Source organism: Typopeltis vanoorti, chromosome 2 (genome assembly GCF_054136105.1).
Source record: "Typopeltis vanoorti isolate ZY-2024b chromosome 2, IOZ_Tvanoo_1.0, whole genome shotgun sequence".
In the NCBI taxonomy this organism is placed as follows: domain Eukaryota; kingdom Metazoa; phylum Arthropoda; class Arachnida; order Uropygi; family Thelyphonidae; genus Typopeltis; species Typopeltis vanoorti.
In genome coordinates this window covers 134,937,092-134,960,792 of record NC_143550.1, presented here as the reverse complement: position 1 = coordinate 134,960,792, position 23,701 = coordinate 134,937,092, and the positions used below count along the sequence as shown (strand labels likewise).

At 35.9% G+C, this 23,701-nt stretch overlaps 1 protein-coding gene across 1 annotated transcript in view; it reads right to left on the bottom strand.

The window, feature by feature from the left end:
• LRP1 (LDL receptor protein 1) overlaps positions 1–23,701 on the bottom strand; it is a 1,646,373-nt gene that overhangs the window by 89,388 nt on the left and 1,533,284 nt on the right. The window contains exon 85 of the mRNA XM_090402369.1: positions 13,102–13,230. Coding sequence (XP_090258495.1) covers positions 13,102–13,230 — 129 coding nt within the window. The remainder of the gene's footprint in view (positions 1–13,101; positions 13,231–23,701) is intronic.

Here is a 23,701-nt window from a genome sequence, read left to right as displayed (position 1 = left end):
AAACTCATTCTCTTTATTTCTAATGCTCCAACATTTGTATATTGAAAAACCAGTGCTTTCCCATTATTTTTATAGCTATTATTACTCCCCTTTTCACCTGGCTCTATAATATAGTGTACATTCTCTCATTTCTAACATACTATTCCCACATGAGGCCATCCCTGTTACATTCCACTTATGCAATTCTAGTTTCCCTGCCCCAATACACTCACTTGCTCAGGAAAACAACAGTCTCTCCAAATGCATGCACCTCTCTGCATTCAAATGTAATTCATCTGTTACATATAACTCTCTTCTATCCTCAAATGTACTCCACACATTCACACATTCCAGACCTCTCTTCCTAAATATTCTTACTATGATCCCATTCGTTATTACTTCTCTTCTCCTCCACTCTGCATATCATACTAGGGCAGCATGCTATCTTTCCTCAGACACATTTCTGCTGCACTATCTCTAACATCAAGCTCATATTTTGTGCTACATGATTCACATCTCTCTCAGGCCATTCATCCCAATTATTACTATCATCTCCTTCACATTTTCACTTCTCTTCACTGCCCATACACACACACTATCATTGCACCAGGCAAGCACTCCTCTAGCACTCTACTCTTCACCCCCCCCCAAATCATCGAATCTCCACAAACAATGCTCTGAACAAATTCATCCATTCATCTCTCACTGACACCCCTGCCTCTTATAGTTTCCAATCTCTCATCTCTCTATCCCTTGCTTCCACACTCTCTTGACTTTCTGCAATTTCTTCTCTTTCCGTCTCTCTCATTCCTTCTTCCTTGCTCTCTGATGCTTTTCTCTTATACCTACTCTAGTTCTTCTCACACTAGCCAACCTCTCCATTCTTCTAATATCTTCATTCATCATCCATAACTCAGTCTTCATTCCTTTAATATTCGTTCTTAGAGTTCTATTTCTCTCTCCACACATCCCGATTTCAATTCCACACCCAATTATAGCTATCAGACAAACCATTTCTTTCTGCTACACTACCCAATGTTAAATCCATGTGTGTATGTCTTTAATATCCTCCCCACCCTCCAACACACTACTGGTATCCACAAACTGAATTTCACCCTTTTCCAAGGCACTATCTCTGCTGATGCTAAGTCCCGAGTTCGTGATAATTATGTCTCCCAGTGCCTCCCACTACCTACATTTCATGCACACATATACATTCCTCTCCTGCCCTTGCCACATTTTTAAACAATGGGATACGTACATGCTACATACATAGTAAGCAACAAAATCATCTACTATGCTACGAATAATGCAGTTGCTAAATGGAAGGGACTAGGTGAATTGCTAAAACTGGAAGCCACCATGTAGAATACAATCATTACAGTTGGATACAATACTGACAATACTGAGACAATAAAATCCTAACAAAATACCACAGAAACATACCAAAAAAAATTCATGAATTTGAATAGTTCAAACTTAAAAACCAGTATTGTTAATGAAATAAAAACAATAATATTATTACTTACTATTAATACTTATCTTTTTTTTTTTTTTTTTTTTAACAGCTCGTGACAGGTTACCTCCATCTTCGTACTACCAGTGCCCTCCTTATGCCATTTGCTGTACAGATGGTGGTGGTGTAAGTTAATATTCAAATATTAAGGCATTGGTCAAACCACATATGGACTATTGTACTCAGATTTGGTCACCTAGTTTTCATTGTGATGTTGAAACACTGAAGCAGAGATTCTCAACCTAGTTGCAGTCGCAGTCACATTCGAGAGCGGGAAGAGAGTGGCATGCACCAATATTTTTTTCTATGAAAATTTGTACTTGCTTATCATATCAAATGATAACAATTGACAAATTAATTAACTATGAAAGTAGGATAAACACACGTAACATTTTTTATACAACTAAATTAAACCATCACACAATAAGCAAAAACATTACTCTTTATTCTGGATAAAACAATAGTCTTCTTCCCAATGTTGAATTTATAGGATCATTGTTTTTTATTTGGATTACTCATTTTGGGATAAAATTTTTTAACACAAGAGAACAATGTATGGTCAAATCGTGTCACAACACCAGTGAAGTGGTGATACATCCTCAAGTGTACAGCTGCCAGTAGCCTAAATGCATAAAACATATGCGCAAAATTGGCACTGGTAACACTCGCACTCAAAGACGGAGGAATCACAAAATGTTCGTAATATAACATGCGCGTTAACATTTTTTAAGATTTCAATAAATATTATTACTATGAGAAGACTTACATTTCCGAGTTTTAATTTTTTTTTTTCCTTATTTAATAAATGACAGTGGACACATCGTTGAGAACCACTGCAGTAGAGATAGTCCAAAGTGACCAAAATGATCAAGAGTGTTGGTAATGAAGACCATTTGAGGGAGTGTGGATTACAGAGGTTGTGATTATTATTATTATTATTAGGCCTCCAAGAAGTCAAAAGACTCATCACGGGTGGTCCTTCTTAGGAAACACGTCTATCGAGATTCATCGTAGGATGTTCCTCCTAGGAAGCACAAAGTCTATCATACCACTCCTTAAACTCATTGACCATTCTCGCTCTCACCACTCCATCAGGCAATGCATTCCATGGTTCAACTACCCTCCATGCAAAGAAACCACTCCTCACCCTCTTGCTCACAGTTTCCTTTCGTAACTTCCAGGGATGGCCCTTGTCATCACTCCTTCCTGCTGTTCAACCAAGTGGAAGAACTCCTCCCCAGTGTCAACCCTGTAACCACCTCTCAACAGTTTAAAAGTCTCAATCATATCACCTCTCTCCTTCTTCTATCCACTAAATTCTGCAGTCCACATTCTCTCAGCCAATTCTCATAACTCACATTGTACAGTCCTGAAACTGTCTTTGTTATCTGCCTCTGTACCCTTTCCACAGTTAATTTATCCCCTTCAAATCCTGGACACCAAATCTGAGAACAATAGTCAAAGTGTGGTCGGATCTGGGTCTTATACAATGGAATGATAACACTTTTATCGCTGCAGGTCAGCGTCCTTCTCAATATTGCAGCAATCCTCTGTGTTACCTTCACCACCTTTGCAATATGTCCCCTGAATTTCAGGTTTCTATCAATCATCAACCCCAGATCTCTTGTCTCCCCTACTTCCTCCAGTATAACTCCTCCCACAGAGTATGCAGCGTCCCATCGATGTGGCCCAAACCTCAAGACGTTACATTTTGCTGCATTAAACCGACACCCCCATTCATTTGCCCATATGTCTAGCTTATTCAAATCCTCTTGCAGGACTACCACATCTGCCCTATTACTAATAACCCTTCCCAGTTTCGCATCATCTGCAAACAAATGAATATCCTCATGCAATCCACTGATAATGTCATTGATATAAAGGTTAAACAATATAGGTCCCAGTGGTGAGCCTCACATTTACAAGTGGGGCCCAGCACTGGGATCAGCATAGGGTTACAAGTGGGACCCCCACTTGTAACCCTCTGCCTCCTTGAAACTGCCCCACCATACACAACTCTCTGATACCTATTGGACAGCCAATCCTGAATCCAGTTGACCAACCTGACATCCAAGCCCATGCACTGCAACATAAATATCAGCTTATCATGTGGCACCCTGTGAAATGCCTTTGCTAAGTCCAAGAAAATGGCAGTATATGCATTTCCCTCATCTACTGCTCATGTAACTTTATTATAAAAGGCTAGCATATTACTAAAACAAGAGTGCCCCATTCACAAATCCGTGTTGACTCTCACAGATAACATTACCCTCATCTGCCCAATGTTGTATACGGTCCCTAACTAAGTTCTCCAAGATATTAACAACTACTGATGACATACAACCTGGTCTATAATTAGACACTTCCAGTCTTCTACCACCCTTATGCAATGACACTATCTTACCTTCCTTCCATTCCCTGCGCACTTTTCCAGTAGCCAGACTTTCATTGAAAAGCCAGGTCAAAGGAGCTGTGGAAAAGAAGAGTACAATAGAGACTTCAAGTTAGTTAAGGGTTTCTATCAGATTAATACAGAATGAATTATAAAAACAGTGGATGTTAAGATGGGAAGAAGAAGAGGCCATTTCTGGAAGTTGTATAAAGATGTGAAGAAGGGTGTGAGAGTAGATTTTTCATGTGGTGAGTTGTTAGTGAGTGGAATACAGTGCCAGTGCATTGTGAATGCAGGCAGTGTAAACAACTTCAAAGCTCATAATGATAGACATATTACTGGCTGAGTTGGCCTCCCATGATGAGTCTGTTGACTCCATTTAGGTTACCAAAATAATAATGATAACAGTAATATCGCTTATTATGTAGTTTTTCTGAAGATAGCATAAGCGAGAGAGAGAACCATCTAGAAGTCTGGTAACTAACATGTCTAAAATGATAAACAATATTTTCAATCTCTAAAGTAAAATTTATTCTAGGGGTTTTGGGTTATTTAAGTGAGCTAAACACATATCTAAAGAATCATGACCATTGAGCCAAATAGCAAACACTGCATCAACATACAGCAGTCGATGGGGGAGAACTAATGGCGAGGAGCTTAGTGCAAGTGCTTTTTCTTCAAAAGTTTTGTTGAAAAAAAAAATGCAAGCGATGGTGAGACAGGAGAGCCTATTGCTATTCTCTTGATTTGGAGGTGAATTTTACTGTCATATGTAATATCAAGATTGCACCACAAAAGAAAGGAGGACAGTGATATCAAGTGGTAATGTTATTTTAATCAATGACTCTTTTTAAGTGCGAAATTTGTAAATAGAAAGGAAACTAACACAGAGTTACATTACCCTAAAATGGTAGTAATGGTTACTTATATTAAAGGCATATCTAAAAAGATTAAAAATAACAAAATAAAGATCGTTTACAAACTTTCTTCATCATCATAAAATTTCTGATATGCACTCTTAAGGAGTGTACAGGAATATGATAGTACATCATGAAAATTTTACATCATTATTAACTTTCTCTCAGCAATTTTCTTTCACATTAGCCTGTTCTTCTAAAGCACTTTGGTATCAAGCACAAGTTTTCCCAATCTTTTCCTCTCTTATTCTGTTTAAGTGACTATAACACCCAAGATTAGCTCTGCTCAAACTTTCTATAAATCACTATTAAAAATAGTTTCCTTTAAATGTTCTCCAAAACACAAAGTTCACCCACTATCAGTATACAGAGAAAAGAACACCATCCATCCATTAATCCAGTGGCTTTAACAGGCCTATAAAGCCCACAACCTTCCAAGCATGCTTGGATTTCGTAATCAAGCCAAGAATACTTAGAGGCATAACGCTGAAATCCATGTACATGGGGCCGGTTTGCTTATTTGCGGGATGAAAAACACCAGATAAACTGGTGAAAAAACTCTGCTGTCCACGCCCAAGACCGTCTAACTTGGCTATGACTGAGGAAGATCCTTAAGCTCCTCACGTCGTCGACGGGAATCTAACCTAGGACACTCCTTCCTCAGGCATATGGTTGCAAAGTGCAAAGCCACTAGGCTAACTGCGTGGATGAGAAGAACACCAGAATAAAATAATTATGAATGTAAAAAAACAAACAAACTTTCAAACATTCTACATTTAAATGAACAAAAAGCCTTTCACCTTTGACTTAGCACAGAGGATGTAGCAAAATATTTAAACCATTGTTTGATATTCTATGTTCTTATTAAAATTACTTCATTTAAGATGTCTTTATCCTAGACAATGCCACAGTTAATTATGCTGATTCCAAGAATGCTTTAACATTATCCAGTCCATTAACTGTAAAAGTTTGAATTAGGTTTTCTAAAATTTACATGATGAAAAATTTTCAGTGCTGTTAAGTGATCTATTCCCTGTATTTGTGATATCCATTTTCTTAACATAATACAAAAAATATCATCATCATCATCAAATTCCTGCCATGTACCCTCAAGGGCTGTACAGGATATGATAGTACTACATGAAAAATTTACATCATTACTAACTTCCTATCTTCAATTTTCCTCCAAATCAGTCGGTTACTTGTCAAGACTCCAACATTATCAGATCTTATATTAATATCATCTGAGGCACTTTGTACCGTATCAATCCATCTATATCTTGGTCTTCCTCTGGATCGTTTTCTAATCTTTCCTCGCCACTTCTGTTTAAGTGATCATACCACCTGAGATTAGCTCTACTAATGCATTTTTGGATGCTGACAATGTCAAGTTCTATCTAATATCCTTGTTTTTAATATGATATTGCCATTGATGTCATTTGTTCACACCTCTAATCTTTCTCAGGACTCTCATATCTGCAGTCTCTAGTCTTTGGTCAAGTGTTTTACTTCTGACCCAGCTCTCAGATCCATAAGTTAAAACTGGTTTGAACACTGCCTTGTATACAGCTAATTTAGTGTTCCGACTAATTTCTCTCTTACTCCATATGAATTTATTCAATTGACTTCCCACCATACCAACTTTGCTGATTCTGTTGTCTATTTCTATATTTAATTTACCATCTTCACTAAAATTCATGCCTAAGTAGCTGAAAAGTTTTACATGTTTCACAGGTTCTCCATTCACAACACAGTTGACATTTCAATGATTCTGCCTATTTTCATTGTCTTTGTCTTTTTATTGCTGACCTTCATACCATATCTATTACAACAGTTATTCAATTTAATCAGAGAATCTTGCAGACTTGTAGCAGATTTATTTAAATGTATAACATCATCTGAATAAAGCAAAGAGCTGACATTAACATCTTCAATTTTGATATCTGGTTTAATACCACTTTCCTTCATAATATGATCCATATAGATAATGAATAACAGGGGGGATAATGTACATCCTTGTCTCACACCAGATTTAACATTAAACCACCTTTCTGTACTTCCTTCAATCCTAACTGCTGATTTACAACTCAAATAAAGACCAAGTATTGCTTGATATAATGCCCACTGACACTATATGATTGTAGCATACTGAATAGCTCTCTTGGCACCTTGTCATATGCCTTTTCCAGATCTACAGATCTGGAAAATACAGATCTTTGTTATATTCCCATGATTTCTCGACTATTTGTCGTAAAGTGAAGATCTGATCCTGACAGCCTCTATTTGGCCTGAATCCAGATTGTTTTTCACCAAGCTTTTCTTCCATAATTCTTCTCAACCGTTTCTCAAATATACTAGCATAAATCTTACCAGGAACACTCAGTAGGGAAATACCTCTGTAATTCTCACATTCAGTTTTATTTCCCTTTTTATATATGGGTACTATAAGAGCTCTACTCCAATCATCTGGAATGCGTCCCTCTGTACACGCCTTCTGAACTATGCAGTGCAGCCACTGTAAGACTTTTATACCACCATAGCATTTCTGGTCGAATATCATCTACTCCTGCTGCCTTTCTACATTTCAATCCTTTGATGGCTTTTTCTACTTCAAGTATGGATATGTATTCCTGACTGTATGCCTGTCAAGTGTTTTTTTACCAATGTGCTATCGCTGCTTGTTTCATTTAGCAATTTTTCGAAGTAATTACTCCTTACTTCAAGGATATCTTTTTTCTCCAGTTTTCATGTCACCTTTATCATCTCTAATTCCTTTTACAACACTCTTTCCTCCATTTCTGAGCTTCTTCAACAACCACCAGAATATCTTGCCACCTTCTTGATATTTATTTTCTATGTTCTTGCTGAAGTCCTCCCATGACTTTTGTTTAGCCAGTTTTTACACAGTGTTTAGCTTTCTTACATTTGTCTCTGTATTCTCTAAGAGCACAAGTTGACTTATTTGGCAGGAATTTTTGATATGCTTTCTTCTTTTCCTTCACTGTCTCTTTTACTTCCCGTGTCCATCATGGAGTTCTGATTTTTCTATCCTTGCAGACAACCTCACCACATGCCTCTCTGGCTGAATCAATCAGTTTTCTTCAAGGGTTTGCCACTGGATCTCCAAGTTTTGGTTTCTGTTCTCAAACTCTTTCATTTTTTCTTCAATAATCTTTGTGTCTACAGTTTACATCTGAGAGCTGCTCAACTTTTATTCACTTTAAAACTTTCTTACATGTTATTCTTTTCAATATGAAATTCAATTTTATCCTCTATACACTCTGGTGTCCTGCACCAGGGAGAAAACATCGTTATCAACAATAACATAGTCAATGAGACTTTTCTTATTCCTTGCCTCTTCTCTCCATGTGAATTTATGCACATTTTCTCTAGAGCCTCAAAAGCTGTACTAAGGTAGAAGTGGCTCTAGAGAGCCACTTCTACCTTAGTAGAGCCTTCTGTGGGACAATAGGCACAAATAAGTCTTATTGTCCAGTTTCCCATTCTGATATTTCCCATATCACTCTACTTGAGACTGCCTGCCATTCAAGAAGATTAGCCTCGTATTTAGTGTTGAATACTATGGCTACTCCTTCTTTTCTTTGATTGTCATTGCCTGAATATAACATTTTGTATTTATTGCTCAGAAAGATCTCACCAGTTTTTGACTTTTTTGTTTTAGTCATCGCTATTATGTTGATCTAGTACTTACCTAATTCCTCAGCTAGCTCCATTTCTTTGCCATTCAGGCTTCTTATGTTGATAGTACCAATCTTTAACTCTGGTGATGTTGAGTTGGGGTGTGTTTTCGAATTTTTTCCAGTAGCTGACTTTTCGCTGTTTGCCTGGTTCCCTGGCAAAAACAACGGGGGCCCTTGTTTAACTGGGCGATGCCCCAGCCGGCATGAAATTTTGTAAAATACCATCATTTTGTATTTTGGTTTAAGCCAATAATACAATTTGGTCGGCTAAATCCCAAATTGCCAGCCTATCCTTGTTTGTTCAGTATCCAGGTAGATACCTAATGTCCAATCCTTACCACGAGAAGGTGAGGATTGGACATTAGGTTAGAAGCCCTGGTCGGTTCTCCGCATTCCTTTAAAGGCTATGTGGAGGTCTCCTCTCAGTTATACAGCTTTCACCCTTAAGCATCATCATTATCATCAAATTCCTGTCATGTACCCTCAAGGGGTGTACAGGATATGATAGTACTACATGAAAAAAATTACATCATTACTATTTTCCTATCTACAATTTTCCTCCAAATCAGTCTGTTACTTGTCAAGACTCCAACATTATCAGATCTTATATTTCTATCGTCTAAGGCACTTTGTACCGTATCAATCCACCTATATCTTGGTCTTCCTCTGGATCGTTTTGCTGCCAACCTGGCAGAGAACACTTGTTTTGCTAATCTTTCCTTGACAATTCTGTTTACGTGACCATACTACCTGAGATTAGCACTGCTAACGCATACTATGAGAGCTCTACTCCAATCATCGGGAATTCTTCCCTCTTCTCCAGGCTTTCTGAACAATGCAGTGCAGCCACTGTAAGACTCTTATACCACCATACTTCAACATTTCTGGTCGAATATCATCTACTCGTGCTGCCTTTCCACATTTCAAGCCTTTGATGGCTTTTTCTACTTCAAGTATGGATATGTATTCCTGACTGCATGCCTGGTCAGTGTTTTTTACCACTGTGCTGTCATCACTGCTCGTTTCATTTAGCAATTTTTCGAAGTAATTACTCCATACTTCAAGGATATCTTTTTCTACCGTTTTCATGTCACCTTTATCATCTCTAACTCCTTTTACAGCACTCTTTCCTCCATTCCTAAGCTTCTTCAACAACCTCCAGAATATCTTGCCACCTTCTTGATATTTATTTTCTATATTCTTACCAAAGTCTTCCCATGACTTTTGTTTAGCTAATTTTACACAGTGTTTAGCTTTCTTACATTTGTCTCTGTATTCTCTAAGAGCATAAGCTGACTTATTTGGCAGGAATTTTTGATATGCTTTCTTCTTTTCCTTCACTGTCTGTTTTACTTCCTGTGTCCATCATGGAGTTCTGATTTTTCTATCCTTGCAGACAACCTCACACATGCCTTTCTGGCAGAATCAATCAACGTTTTCTTCAGAGTTTGCCACTGAATCTAAAAGGTTTGATTCCTGTTCTCAAACTCTTTCATTTTTTCTTCAATAATCTTTGTGTATTTTAGTCTACAGTTCACATCTGAGAGCTGCTCAACTTTTATTCGCTTTAAAACCTTCTTACATGTTCATCCCCTACAAATATATATATATATATCATCATCATCATCATCATCATACGTATCAAGGATTTAGGCCTAGAATGGCCTGTTCCGGCCTTAGAAGTCATCGTTGAATCGTTTAAGAGGACGTTCTGGTTTTCTTTTTCCTAACGGCTTGTACTTTAAGGCTTGTTTTGGTAATCTTTCTGTTTTCATTCTTTGAACGTGTTCCATCCATTTATGTTTATATTTTTTAATTTTTTCAATTACTGGTTCTTGGTTTATCTTGGTTAATTCTTTCATAATATCTTCGTTTCTTTTGTGATCAAATAGGGTATACTTTGCAGTTTTTCTCATAAACTTCATTTCTGCTGTTGTTAATCTTTGTTTGTCTTTTTGTTTTATTGTCCAGATTTCACTTCCATACATTAAGACCGGTAAGGCTAATGTATTGTATACTTTTAGCCTGGTTTGTTTTTGAACTAGGTTTGGTTTAAATATAGAGTTAATTACACCTGTTATTTTTAAATATTTTGCAATTTTTTACGTTTATATCTTTTTCATTTTCATATGTGATCATACATCCTAGGTAGTTAAATGAATTCACCTGTTCTAAGATCTTGTTATCTAATACTATTTTAGTTCTTGCTGGATCTTGCCCTTTAAAGGCCATAGTTTTTGATTTTTCCGTTGATATTATCATACCATATATATATATATATATATATATATATATATATATATATATATATATATATATATACATATACATATATATGGTATGTATATACATACCATACCATATATATATATATATATATATATATACATATACATATATATGGTATGTATATACATACCATACCATATATATATATATATATATACACACAAAAAATATATACTCTTAAAAAACAGAAACATTTATTAAATGAAAAATTATGAGAATATTATTTAAATTGATCAGGGCACTGATGCGAAATGTCTTTTGTATGATATTGTGTAAGGTAAAAGAAGAGTATTAATTTTATTCAACCCCAACCATCTCATCTTATGCTCAATGCTTAATTTCAAGTACAAACAGACCCTGATATATGTAAATCTGTACTTAAGTAAGAAATTTTCTCATCCCCACATGCTGCGTCATCTCAGTTGTAGTGTGTCTCTTGCTGTACATGCACCTATATAGTGTTGTGCTTATTTTCCCATTTTTCTAAATATTATTCACAGTGGCTGGGGGGTAAACATGCCCTTGAATTAAAAGTGAACCATCTTGCAATTGTACTACAGTTGATCTAGAGATGAAATTACAGATAATAAAGAAAAGAAAGAAAGAAGGTGGACAAAACTTATGAGGTATAGCATGTGAATTCTGTCTTGCGGTATTGACAGTAAATACCATAGTAAAGGATGCCTTGCGCATAAAAGAACATGTTAAAGGAACAGTCAGCATTAAAACAGCCATAATAACAAAATAATGGAGAATGAAAAATTGTTTATAATAAAGGTGGAAGACCAGAGCTTGAAATGTGTTTCTTTTGGCCTTATGACAATACAGGCTAAGCAAGAGTTTTATTTGAGTACCTTAAGGGAAATTATCCTGAAGGAACACAATTATTTGCTGCAAGCAATGATTAGTTTGCATATTTAAAAATCATGCTGGCTTTTAAATGGTCAAATTGTAAAATTCATTTGGTGTGTTCAGCATTTAAAAATTGTCCAAGTGGATGTGGTTAAAATGCATGTATCTTTTATGTATTTAATACAGGACATTTATCATTTTTTTACTATTTAATATTTCTGCATTGCATTACATGTTTATTTTTTTCATGTGTGTGTGACATGGCAAAGTCTATTATGAAAGGTTGGAGGAAGAGAGGAGGGGGGGGGGAGAATCCGACAAAGGAGTTGTGGAACGATGTACTTACATATGTCAAGGAGTGTCTGTACTTTATGTATGAGACTTAAAACTAAAACAACATTTTCAGGTGGCTCTTACCTTATGGTAGGATCTATCCTAATTTTATTTTAAGAAATTCTTCATAATTTGATCCCAAATGATTAGTAACTGGTTCTTTAAATCCATTTAACTTTTTTGTTAAAATGGATTTATTTATTTTAAATGAAGAAATAAAATTTCACTTAATCAGGAAGTATTACTTTTCAACATAAACTAAAATTGAGACAAAAGTGAAATTTACAGACAATTTACAGACAGAAAGCAAGATAAAGAAATAAAAACAAGAACATCATAGCTAAAGATGCATTCTGGAAAAATAAAGATCTGCTCAGAAGTTCTTTGAGCATCGTGACAAAGAAAAGAATGATAAGAAAATTAGCGTGGCTAATTTTCACATATGGAAGTGAGACCTGGATATTCAAGAAAAGAGTAAGACAACAGATAATGGCCTTTGAAATGAGGTGCTTTAGGAAAGCTCTGAAATTCTCATGGACAGAACATGTGACACATACAGATGTCCTACAGAGAATGAGAACACAGAGATCTTTATTACAGGAAATGATCCAGAGAAACATGAGATTGGCAGAACATGTACTGCAAGATTCAGCAGGACACAGGATACTAACAGTTTTAGAAGGAAAAATTATGGGAAAAGGATCAAGAGGCAAAAAACGAAGGACATGGCTTGAAGATATAAGATCATGGACAGGATCACATGGCTATGTAGAAACAAAAAGGAAAGCCACCAACAGAGAGAATTGGAAGGATATGGTGCTGCACCCTCTCACTGAGAAAGCTACACGAAGAAGAAAGCCGTTAGGAAAGATTTTTCGAAACTGTAAATGGCAAGTGATATTTTACTGCAATGTGAATTTTACAACCATCTTCATATTCATTCAATCAGGGATATCTTGCAAAAACAACAATTTATGGAATTGTATCACTTTCCTTTCATAAATTTTTTATGACATGCATTAAAAAATACATTATTTAAGTGTCTAAATGCACCATGATATAGGAAAAACAATCTCATAATCAATCAGTTTAAAGATTTAATTATAGGAAAGAAGTACTTACAAACATTGAGCATCCTGGTCAGTAATCTTGGGTAGCAAGCATGTACCACCATGAAGACAATGGCCAACACAGGGATTCCAAGTCGGTGCTTCATCTTCACAAAACTCTCCTATCCAACCATCTGCACATCTAATATATATAATTACAAGATGTTTCTGTAGTTCTCATTTCAACAAAAGTAATAAAATGAATACATAAAATTATACAGTAAACTCGTGCTATAGCGAGATTTACAGTGGCTTATTACAGTGAGCATTACATCACTGTTATTGTGCGTTATTTAAAAATTTACTCATAATTTCAAGGGATGTTTGAAAGAATCCTTTTCACACTGCTCATTCAGGGTGAGGAGGATAGATTAGGTGGGAGTTAATGGATGGGTAGTATCATTAAGCAGAAGATGCATAAAGTAGTGGAGGAAATAAAGAGTATAAAAATCAGAAGTCTTACAAGCAGTGGTGCACCCAGAGAGGATGGAGCTGTGGCCCCATCCCCCCCCTCTCCGGGTGCTTACGATATTACAAAATCTCAATGTAACAAGATTGGATAGGAAATGGATAGGATATTTGATTTTATGTTATAAGAGTGTGTAAGTCAAATGGCCTCTGAACAATCTGCCTAGTTTCAGCTCTGATGAAATTTAAGGGGAGTGGAAAGAGGGCATGACAGTTCTGTTATCCCCCAAAGAAAAAGGGAAAAAAAAAACACTAAAAAATTTTCCAAAAATCTTTCCCTAATTAAAATTCATTTTTTTAAAAATTTATGTTGTGTCGTGTCCTATTTCTATACTACTTATGAATTAGCAATCACTGCAGATGCTCAGTCAACACTATGCGATGCATAGTGTGTACAGTGATACCCTGAAGTTACGCGGTAGGTGGGACCAACGAAAAGCACGTAAGTCAAATTCGCGTAACTCGGGGTATAATTTTGCATGTAATTTATATATACAAACATACATTTGGGACCAAAGGTTTACAAAAACACCTATATTTTTTAAGAAATATAATCATAATTGTAGTTTTTCGTACATAAAAAAAAAGAAAGTTATTTCGATGTCGATGGTTTCATAAAATCTAATAGATTCGTAATGTCTTTTTCTTGTCACGCAAAATTTCTTCATAGCAAGCCAGTGATTTTTTTTTTTCCTTGCCTTGTGGTTACAATTTGTTCCTCATTAGAATCTATGTCCTCCAAAATCTGTAAACCTTTCTTAATTAAGCTGAGACCTTCTGTTAATTTTGCAATTGTCATGTGCTTTTCTGGTAAAACTGCATCTGAGGTTTCGGTCTCTTCAGTAGCGAAGAGTCTCCGATATCAGAGACTCTTCGCTACTGAAGGGTGTCTCTGATATCGGAGACACCCCAAGAATCTCCGATAATCCTTACAGCATCTAAAACATTAAACTGTTTCCAAAACTTTTTAACAGACAGTTGCTCATTTTGCCTCATAGCTTCATTCAGACTTGCAAAGGAACGGCGTGTGTAGTACGCTTTGAATGTTTTTCTTTTCTTACTAGCTGTAGAAGAATTGGACTTGCTTCTTTTGGGCGACATTATTATTTTTTATGTGATAAAATTTTTATCAAGAACATAACATTACACAATCGCAAGGTTCATAGACAATAAAAATCGTGTATGAATGGAGACCACGCAAAACACATCAGTGCTTGTTCACAGCATGTGCGACACTGGCGAATGCGGCCGGCGCCGGAAAGATAAGACTAGTGGTGAGGCATGACGGGAATACGTACATATAAGAAACCGCGTAACTCCGGATTCACGTAAGTCGGGGTGTGACTGTATTCTCAAATCATCTACTCAACTTGCCCTCCCCCCAAGATTAAACCCCGAGTGCGCTACTGCTTACAAGCAGTACTAAGTACAGTGGAAGGAAGGGTGATCCATGGTAAGGAGAGCAAAATAAGATTATGAGAGGAAATTTTGGTGGTAGAATGCACATAAAAAATAGCTGAGTTGACTAAAGGAAATCTTAAATAGTTTTTTTTGCTATGTGGTGAGTAAAAGAAAAAGTGATTATGGAGGGATAACCTTAATGAATGCTGATGACAGAAATAGCTGAATTACCAAGTGATCTCTTTGCAGGAATGTAGCATCCAAATCTTATGCGGCCTGATGTGAGAATTAGAGGTGCTTAGGATATTACAAAATCTCAATGTAAATACAGCCAAGGAAATGGATAGGATATTTGGTTTTATGTTATAAGAGTGTGTAAGTCAAATGGCCTCTGAACAATCTGCTAAGTCTCAACTCAGATGAAATTTAAGGGGAGTGGAAGACGCAAGACAGAAGTGGCAAATAACAGACTGATCAGAATCTCAGGAGTGGTGGTTAAAGAGAGAATTCAGAATGAGTGGATAGGAATATGGTAATCGGGGGGGGGGGGGGAGAGCATTGCTTTGTGAAGGGCCTGGAAGTTGTGTAAAAATTTAGAGGAAAATAGATTTTTAACTTGGAGAGTCGAGGATGTAAGAAATGAGTTGCAAGAGATTATAAGTGTTATCTCAACAAATAAGCTTCAGAAGTGTATGACAGGCATTGTGTGAATAATGGGAATAATGGTTAGTTTGATTCATTCTTGTGTTACTATTTTGAATGTTTGTAACCAATTTTTTTGCCCTCTCCATTAATGATATTCATGTTACGGTGAATAAAATATATAGGAGGTGTAAATAAATTCTAATTTCCTTTATATGTGTTAAACTGTTTTTTAAAGCATTAGAATTATGTATTGTTAAGGTAGAATTTTGTGATGTGTGGTCATTATACACAGCAATATATAGTGTATACTATATATTGCTATGTATATGAGTAGAGATCATATACTATAAGGGTATATGATCTCTACTCATTCTAACAGATAAGCTTAGGTGTTGATGGTTATTCATGACTTATTTTTCACGGTATTAAGAACACCACAAACACTTTTATCAACAAAGATGTTTTATTAACGCTAATATTTCGCTGATTTTCAACTCAGCATCATCAGAGCACAACACACATGTAAACACGACAGTGAGTGAGTGAAACAATATAATTGCAAAAGACAAAAGATCTAAAGTCCTATTTTTGGCGCCCTCTAATGAAAAAAAAAAAAAAAAAAACAGCAGTTATCCAGGAGTTTTTCTTAGGATAACCGTCTCCCAAATTTTTGGCAAATTAATGCAACCGTATTTGTTAAGGTTGGGAGAATTCTTCAAAGCCATTGCTGACATAGACTACTATGGCAAGTCGGGACTGGCAGACCACGCTTTGGACATTCCTTCACACAGGATTAGATGGAGGAAAACGAATGTGCTATTTAGGAGTCGTTATAGATCTGAAAGATTATTTTTTGAGTCAGCAATGGCTTTGAAGAATTCTTCCAACCTTAACAAATATGGTTGCATTAATTTGCCAAAAATTTGGGAGACGGTTATCCTAAGAAAAACTCCTGGATAACTGCTGTGTTTTTTTTTCTTTTTTGTTTTTCGTTAGAGGGCACAAAAAATAGGACTTTAGATCTTTTGTCTTTTGCAATTATATTGTTTCACTCACTCACTGTCGCGTTTACATGTGTCTTGTGCTCTGATGATGCTGAGTTGAAAATCAGCAAAATATTAGCGTTAATAAAACATCTTTGTTGATAAAAGTGTTTGTGGTGTTGTTAATACCATGAAAAATAAGTCATGGATCTCTACTCATATTCATCATATACAGGTAGCCCTCATATAACGCGGATGTTAGGTTCCATAGAAATGCTGTGTTATATAAATCGCATTATGCGAAACTTAGATCACATTGAAAAAGTAGGGTTATGTTCTGAAATCGTTTTTTTTTTTTTTTCAAATTATATATACAACAATGACATATCGAACAAAAACAATATTTTTATTTAATTCGGTTAATTCATGTAAGTTACGAAAACATAAACTATGAGACAAATACATCACATAAAATTATAAAAATTACAAATTGTACATAAACTTCATTGCATATAATGCATAAATGTTTTAGATGCAATAAAATAAAGCGCATATTTTAATCATTATTACTGTCTTCAGAAATAACATTTCGTAGATGTTCTTTATTTAAGTGGCCGGACATCGTCGACACTTGAAATCTCTCGGACATCATTTGTTATAATTCTCATTGCATACTTCGGCTGGTTTAATTATCAAGAAGTCAGTAATAAGACCTTGCTTACCACTATGCAATTTTTTATCAAGTTCATAATATGATTCTAAACAAATATCCAAATGTCTCGTAAATTTTCTCGCGAGCTCCAATGAGGGATCATTATCTGTAAAATAACTTCCTAACTTTCTTGCAAGTCCAATCCTTCTACTAATTTCTTTAAACTGAATTCTTTAATGGATTCATCACAATCAGAATCTTCGGCAGAACTCTCCCCACCATTTGGTACACTATTAATTGTACCAGTTCCTCCTCATTTAAATGTTTCTCCATCAATTAATTCACTAATTTTGTTTTCAGCCATATCGTAAAAGCCCTCTCCACCAAAAATGTGTGCAACGTTTATTATACAACTTACTCAGCATCCACTGGAGATACGAAATTTTGTTCCAGAAAAGCTTCAGGCCATCATATCTTTTTCCAGCAAGCATTCAGCGTAGAGGGTTGTAATTCCTTACTGGACAGAGAAATAATTTTCACACATTTCAATATAGAAAACTCTTTCCATGCTTGAGTTTGGATTAGATTCCATTTTTTCCAAAATTAATTGCAATGTTCGACGATTATAATATGACTTAAATGTTGATATTATTCCTTGGTTGAGTGGTTGAATAAATGAAGTAGTATTAGGCGGCAAAAAAGTTATTTTGATATTCGGATGGCTGAAATTTGTTGGGTGGCCTGTTGTGTTATCTAAAATTAGTAGAATTTTGAAGTCGATATTCTTTTTCTTCGTGTAACTTTCTACATCATGTACAAAACACTTGAAACACCAATTTTCAAACATGTAACCCATGCCTTTTTGTTGGCCCACCAATAAACAGATAGGGTGGACTTGTTGAGCCCTTTCATCGCACGAGGATTTGCAGATCAGTTAATAAACATTGATTTTGTTACGTAATCACCTGATGCATTACTACAAAACAGTAGAGTAATTCTATCTTTGGAAACTTTGAATCCAGGAGCTGATCTTTCATTTTTCGAAATATAGGTGTTTTGGCATTTTTTTTCCCAATATAATCCAGATTCATTCGCATTGAACACCTGGTCTGCACTATAACCACCTTCTTCAATGATTTTTAAAAGTTCTGCTGGGTATTTCCGGGCAGCTTCAACGTCTGCTGATTCTCCCTGGATTTTAAGATTATATAAAGAAAACAGCTTTTTAAAGTTTTCGAACCAACCCTTACTGGCACAAAATCTATGCTGAGAGATTTCTTCTGAAGAATCTTGATCACGTTCTTTTAAATGTTTATAAACTTTGAGAGCTTTTTGCTTAATAAGATGTCCATCCAAAGGAATTTTCTTTTGAGTGCAATCTTCTATCCAAATCATTAGAGATTTCTCCATTTTTTCCTATTAGAATATCGCATACATGAGCAATGTGCTTTGCACTTACCGTTGACCCAACAATAACACTTTCTTGGATTTTATGTTCATTTTGTTTGATTGTTTGAATTGTTGAGTCATTTAAATTCAGAGTGCTTGCAACAACTCCTGGTTTTTCTCCAATTTTCGACTGATCCAAGAATTTAATTTTTTCTTCAAGAGAAATGAATTTCCTCTTCAATGTTGGTTTTTTCCCCTTCGTTGCAGTTTAGTGGCCATTACAATAAAAATAAACTTTTACATAAAAAAAATCATTACATATGTATGTAACTCACCAAAAAATAACCTGTTCAGCTTTAGAATAACACACTTATGATTTTTAATGCGCTTTCCTGGCAGAAAATGAAGACAATTTTCAACAATAAACACTTTATACAGTAAACTCTAGATGGCGAACCTATGGCACTCGTGCCAGAGGTGGCAAGTCTGAGAATTCTGCTGGCACATCAATGATTTACAGGTGATATCCTTTTATACGCTTATAAATTATTCAACTTTTTTTTAATAATTACAATACTTACAAGATGAATTTTGTTTTACACGAGAGAGCAGCTATGAAGATGTGCATATGATTGGTGTGGTATTAACAAAAGATCGCGCGCCCCAAAGACAAAGGCAACTGATGCTAATTCTCTTCAATCGAATTCCATAACATCTGAAACTGTCATAACAACATTCACTACTAGTTTTAATACATTTACAACAGGGTGTCATTTATCGTTTCCACGGAACTTCTCATTACCGGCTGGCTCAATTCACACAAAGTTTCAATCCTTAGTTGAATTTTATAGCTGCTTGTTTGCATTTGAGGTGGTAGAGGAACTCACACACTCATTATATGTCATGTTTCAATTCTTGGTAGAATTTTATTTGAAGTTAGCCTTTGTGATCTGTCATAATGACATCGAGAATTTCAAATGCAATAAAACAAGCACTTATTTCATAATTGAAAAATTAGACAATAGTTTTTAGTTAGATACTGTGCAACACATGGTTTTGCTTGAGTCTATACAGCATAGTTTCTGTGAGGGGGGGAGGGGACATGTGATTCATTAGTTAGTGCAGTTTTTAATCCAGCTGTCTCTAATTGCAACTATCTGTTGAGAATTAACAGACTGCAAAAGCCTCTGCAGTAGCTTATTCAGGGATACGATAAAACTAAATTCAATACTTATAACTACTTGTGCGATACGGACAGACACAAATTTAACAAAGATAAAATTTGATTTTTAAGTCGTGCGGTGAAAAATATATGAAAAAAAATAAAGGGTTACTAGAAATTGTAGACCGCGTTATATTGAAACTGCGTTGAACAAGGGTTACTACAATTTGTAGACTGCGTTATATTGAAACCGCGTTGTACAAGTACCGCGTTATACGAGGGTTACCTGTATATGGATCACATCATAAAGAAAAGTGGTATTAAACTTAATATCAAAATCTAAAACATTCAACTCAGCTGTTAATCTGGGGTTTTTCATCCCGTAAGCAGGCAAACCGGCCCTGTGAACACAAATGGATTACAGTCAGGAATACTGACCCAGCCATAGACCTGACTCGTCAACTATGCTGGTCCCAAGCCCAGATAAAATGTGTGTGTGTGGGGGGGAATTGAGATGGTGCCATACCTTCCCATAAAAGAGACTCACAGCAGTCGTATCATCATACAAAACTAACTAAACTGAATAACAATTCAATATAAAAATCATCAATAAAAAATCTAAAACAGGCAAGAACATGGTAAACACAGCATTCTCAGAAGAGAACATATAAGTAAACCATTTTAACTGTTTAGACACAGTTGTCAGTGAACATGAAAACAGTTAATAAAATAAGAAAGGCTGGTATGGTAGGAAGTCAAATAGAAAGAGTCACTGATGGCAAGGTTCAGTGGGGAAGGACACAAATCTAGTTATGAAAAGAAGCTACCAAAACAGGGACATTCAGTCAAGGTATGTCTGAGAGAGTTTTACGACAGAAGAATGACCATGGAAGAATAACCTTAACGAATGTAGGTGATAGAAAAGTATCAGATATACTAGAAACTGCTTTCTTGTTTAAAGTGCTCACTTTAGTATTGAATACTATTGAAGGGTGGAAGATAGTTAACCATTAATTAGTTACATGGGATATATTTGACCACAGCCGTTATTCAAGTTCAATTTCTGAAAAAAAACCAATGACAGATTTTTATTACAGTTTCGAGTAGCTGAGTTTCTTGCTGCTTCTGTGCTGAATCAGTTGCATGCTGGCCATCGGCGCAATCAATTGGGGAGTAAGGAGTGATTTCTGACGTTCTGACTCCCATGCACCTAATTATGTAACAAAAAAGGTGCAACTAATTAAGAGCTATGGTACAGCTCATCCGGTAGGAGTTACATGGATAAATAATACCATTAAGCATGAACTTCAGGAAAAGAAAATGCCATGAAGGGTATATAAGGAGAAAGGTAACCAGCAAACTCATGAAGAGTACAAGGGCTAGGCAAGAAGGGTGCCAGAATGGTAAGGAAGGCAAAATCAGATTACAAGAAGAAACTGGCTGAGCAGGCCAAGGGAAATCCTAAAGAGTTCTTTTCCTATGTGGCAAGTAAGAAGAAGAATGACTATGGAAGATTAACCATAATGAGTGTTGATCAAGAGGTGACAGAAGCAGATAAAATAGTTGAGTTACTGAGTGACCACTTTGAAAGGGTCATTACAAGTGAGGTTAATGCTGTGACACGTGACAGAGACAGAGGTGGATGAACTGGAGGTTCTTGGGATATTGCAAAATCTCAATGTGAATACAGGTGTGGAATTAGATGGGAATCAGCTTGCATTTTGAGGGAAAGTGCAAAGGAACTGGCAGTGCCTCTGACTAGGCTCTTTAATTTAAGTCTCAGCTCTGATAAGAGTTCCAAGGGGAGGAAAGAGGGCAAAATAATTCCCTTGCATAAGGGAGGTACTAAGACTTCAGTAGCAAATTACCAATCAGTATCTAAGTAGTGATGGTAAAAGGACTGGAAAAATTGGTCATAAAGAGGATTCATGAGTAGATAGGAATATGATACTATATGAGGGATAACATGGCTATGTGAAGGTCGATCGCGCCTTAGTAATTTACTAACTTTTTATATTGGAGTGACAGCATAGTTGGATAAGGGAAATAAGTGGTCAATTGATGATTCTGCTGAATTTTGCAAAGGCATTTGACAGAATACCACATGGAATTCTGTTATGCAAATTAGAATAAATGGGGATTGATATGACACTGGTTATGTGGATAACAGGATGGCTGCTGGATAGATATCAAAAAGTGGTATAGAGTGGAGCAGAATCTAGGTGAAAGCTGGTAACTAGTGGTGTGCTGCAAGGATCAGTGCTAGGACCACTACTCTTTAATGATATAGGAAATAGCCTGAAAGGAAATATTTATTTGTTTGCCAATGTTGCAAAATCAGTAGAATAATATTGAATCAAGGTGATGTGGAGAACTTGCAGGATGATTTAAATAGGCTGTCAGTATAGGTTAAACATAACGAGTCAGTTTAATGTGGAGAAATATAAAGTTATGCATTTTGGAATAAATAGATTATAAGCTGTGTACCACATTGAAGGAACTGTACTCCAGGAAACAGATGAAGCTAGGGATTTAGGAGTATTTGTAGACAGAGAGTTGTCTACAAGTTATATACTGCTAAGGTGGTTCATAAAATTACTTGCTATTGAAGAACACACACTAACAAGTAGAGATAAGGAAGTTGTTATTCCTCTTTATAAGGCCTCTATATGTCCACATCTAGATTACTATGCTCAGTAAGATCTCCAGGGTTTCTTGGAGATGAGAAAATGGTGTCGAGAATTCAGAAGTGAGCAAACAAGATGGTGAGTGGTCTGTGGAATGTTTCCTATGGGGACAGATTTAAGGGTGTGTGGACTGCAGAAGTTGGTTGATAGCAAAAGAGGATACGACAGAAATATTTTAGTTGCTTAAAGAGTTTTATAGAATTGATGTAAGAGAAATGTTTCTGCATTTAGCAAGAGGGGCAGAACAAGAGGTCATCCCTTCAAGTTGAGTAAAAGTGTGGTTAGTAAGGGTGAATTTTTCACTTGGAGAGTTATGAATGAATATAATGGGTTGCCAGAATCAGTTGTTGCCACTTTGTTTGTTAGTAAGTTCAAAGAGAGGTATGATAGATTGTGTGGATAAACTAGGTCTCCTGCAATGAATCTTCACACCCCATGGAGGTGCTCATACAATAATAATAATAATAATAAAATACATTTCAGGGTAGATTCATTAGCTTTCTGGTTGCCTGGAGAAATTGGAAGAAAGAATAGTGGTAGATGCATTAGAAGTAGTAAAGCTTTCACAAAAACTTGTATGGAAGGTCAGGATGAGTGCTAAAGGAATATGCAGAAGCAATGCTATGACTTGGGTGTTGCACTTGAGTCTCAGCACAATGCATGATTTCTAATCAATGGAAGGAGAGCAAGTTAATACCATTATGCAAGAGTGAAGACAGAAATGATGCAGCAAATTATACATCAATGATTATACACTAATGTACCCAATGTGTGTGATCATTAAGCGAGTGGAGTGTGGAATTGCTTTTGCAGTTGAGTGAATGTAGAGATCCAATGTGTCAAGTGAATGTGAGAACGAACACAAAATGTCTAAGATAGTACCATTAGTAATATATCAGAATTGGATAAAGCATAAGATGATTTATATATATGTGTGTGTGTGTGTAAAGAGATTATTTTTGGTGGAATTTCCCAAGTTAAGATATTTCAGAAAGGAAGTACATAAGTACATATCAATTTATATATCAATATATATATATATATTATTATTATTATTATTATTACTTGACACCTCCAGGGAGTCCCAGACTCATCGAGGGAGGGTACCTACTCTATAACTCTCCATCTCCACTACTCAATCCAACAACTACAGCGAACTGCATCATCTACACCAACATCATCTACTGCCCACCACCACTATTAGTATTTTCACAGACAATCACAAA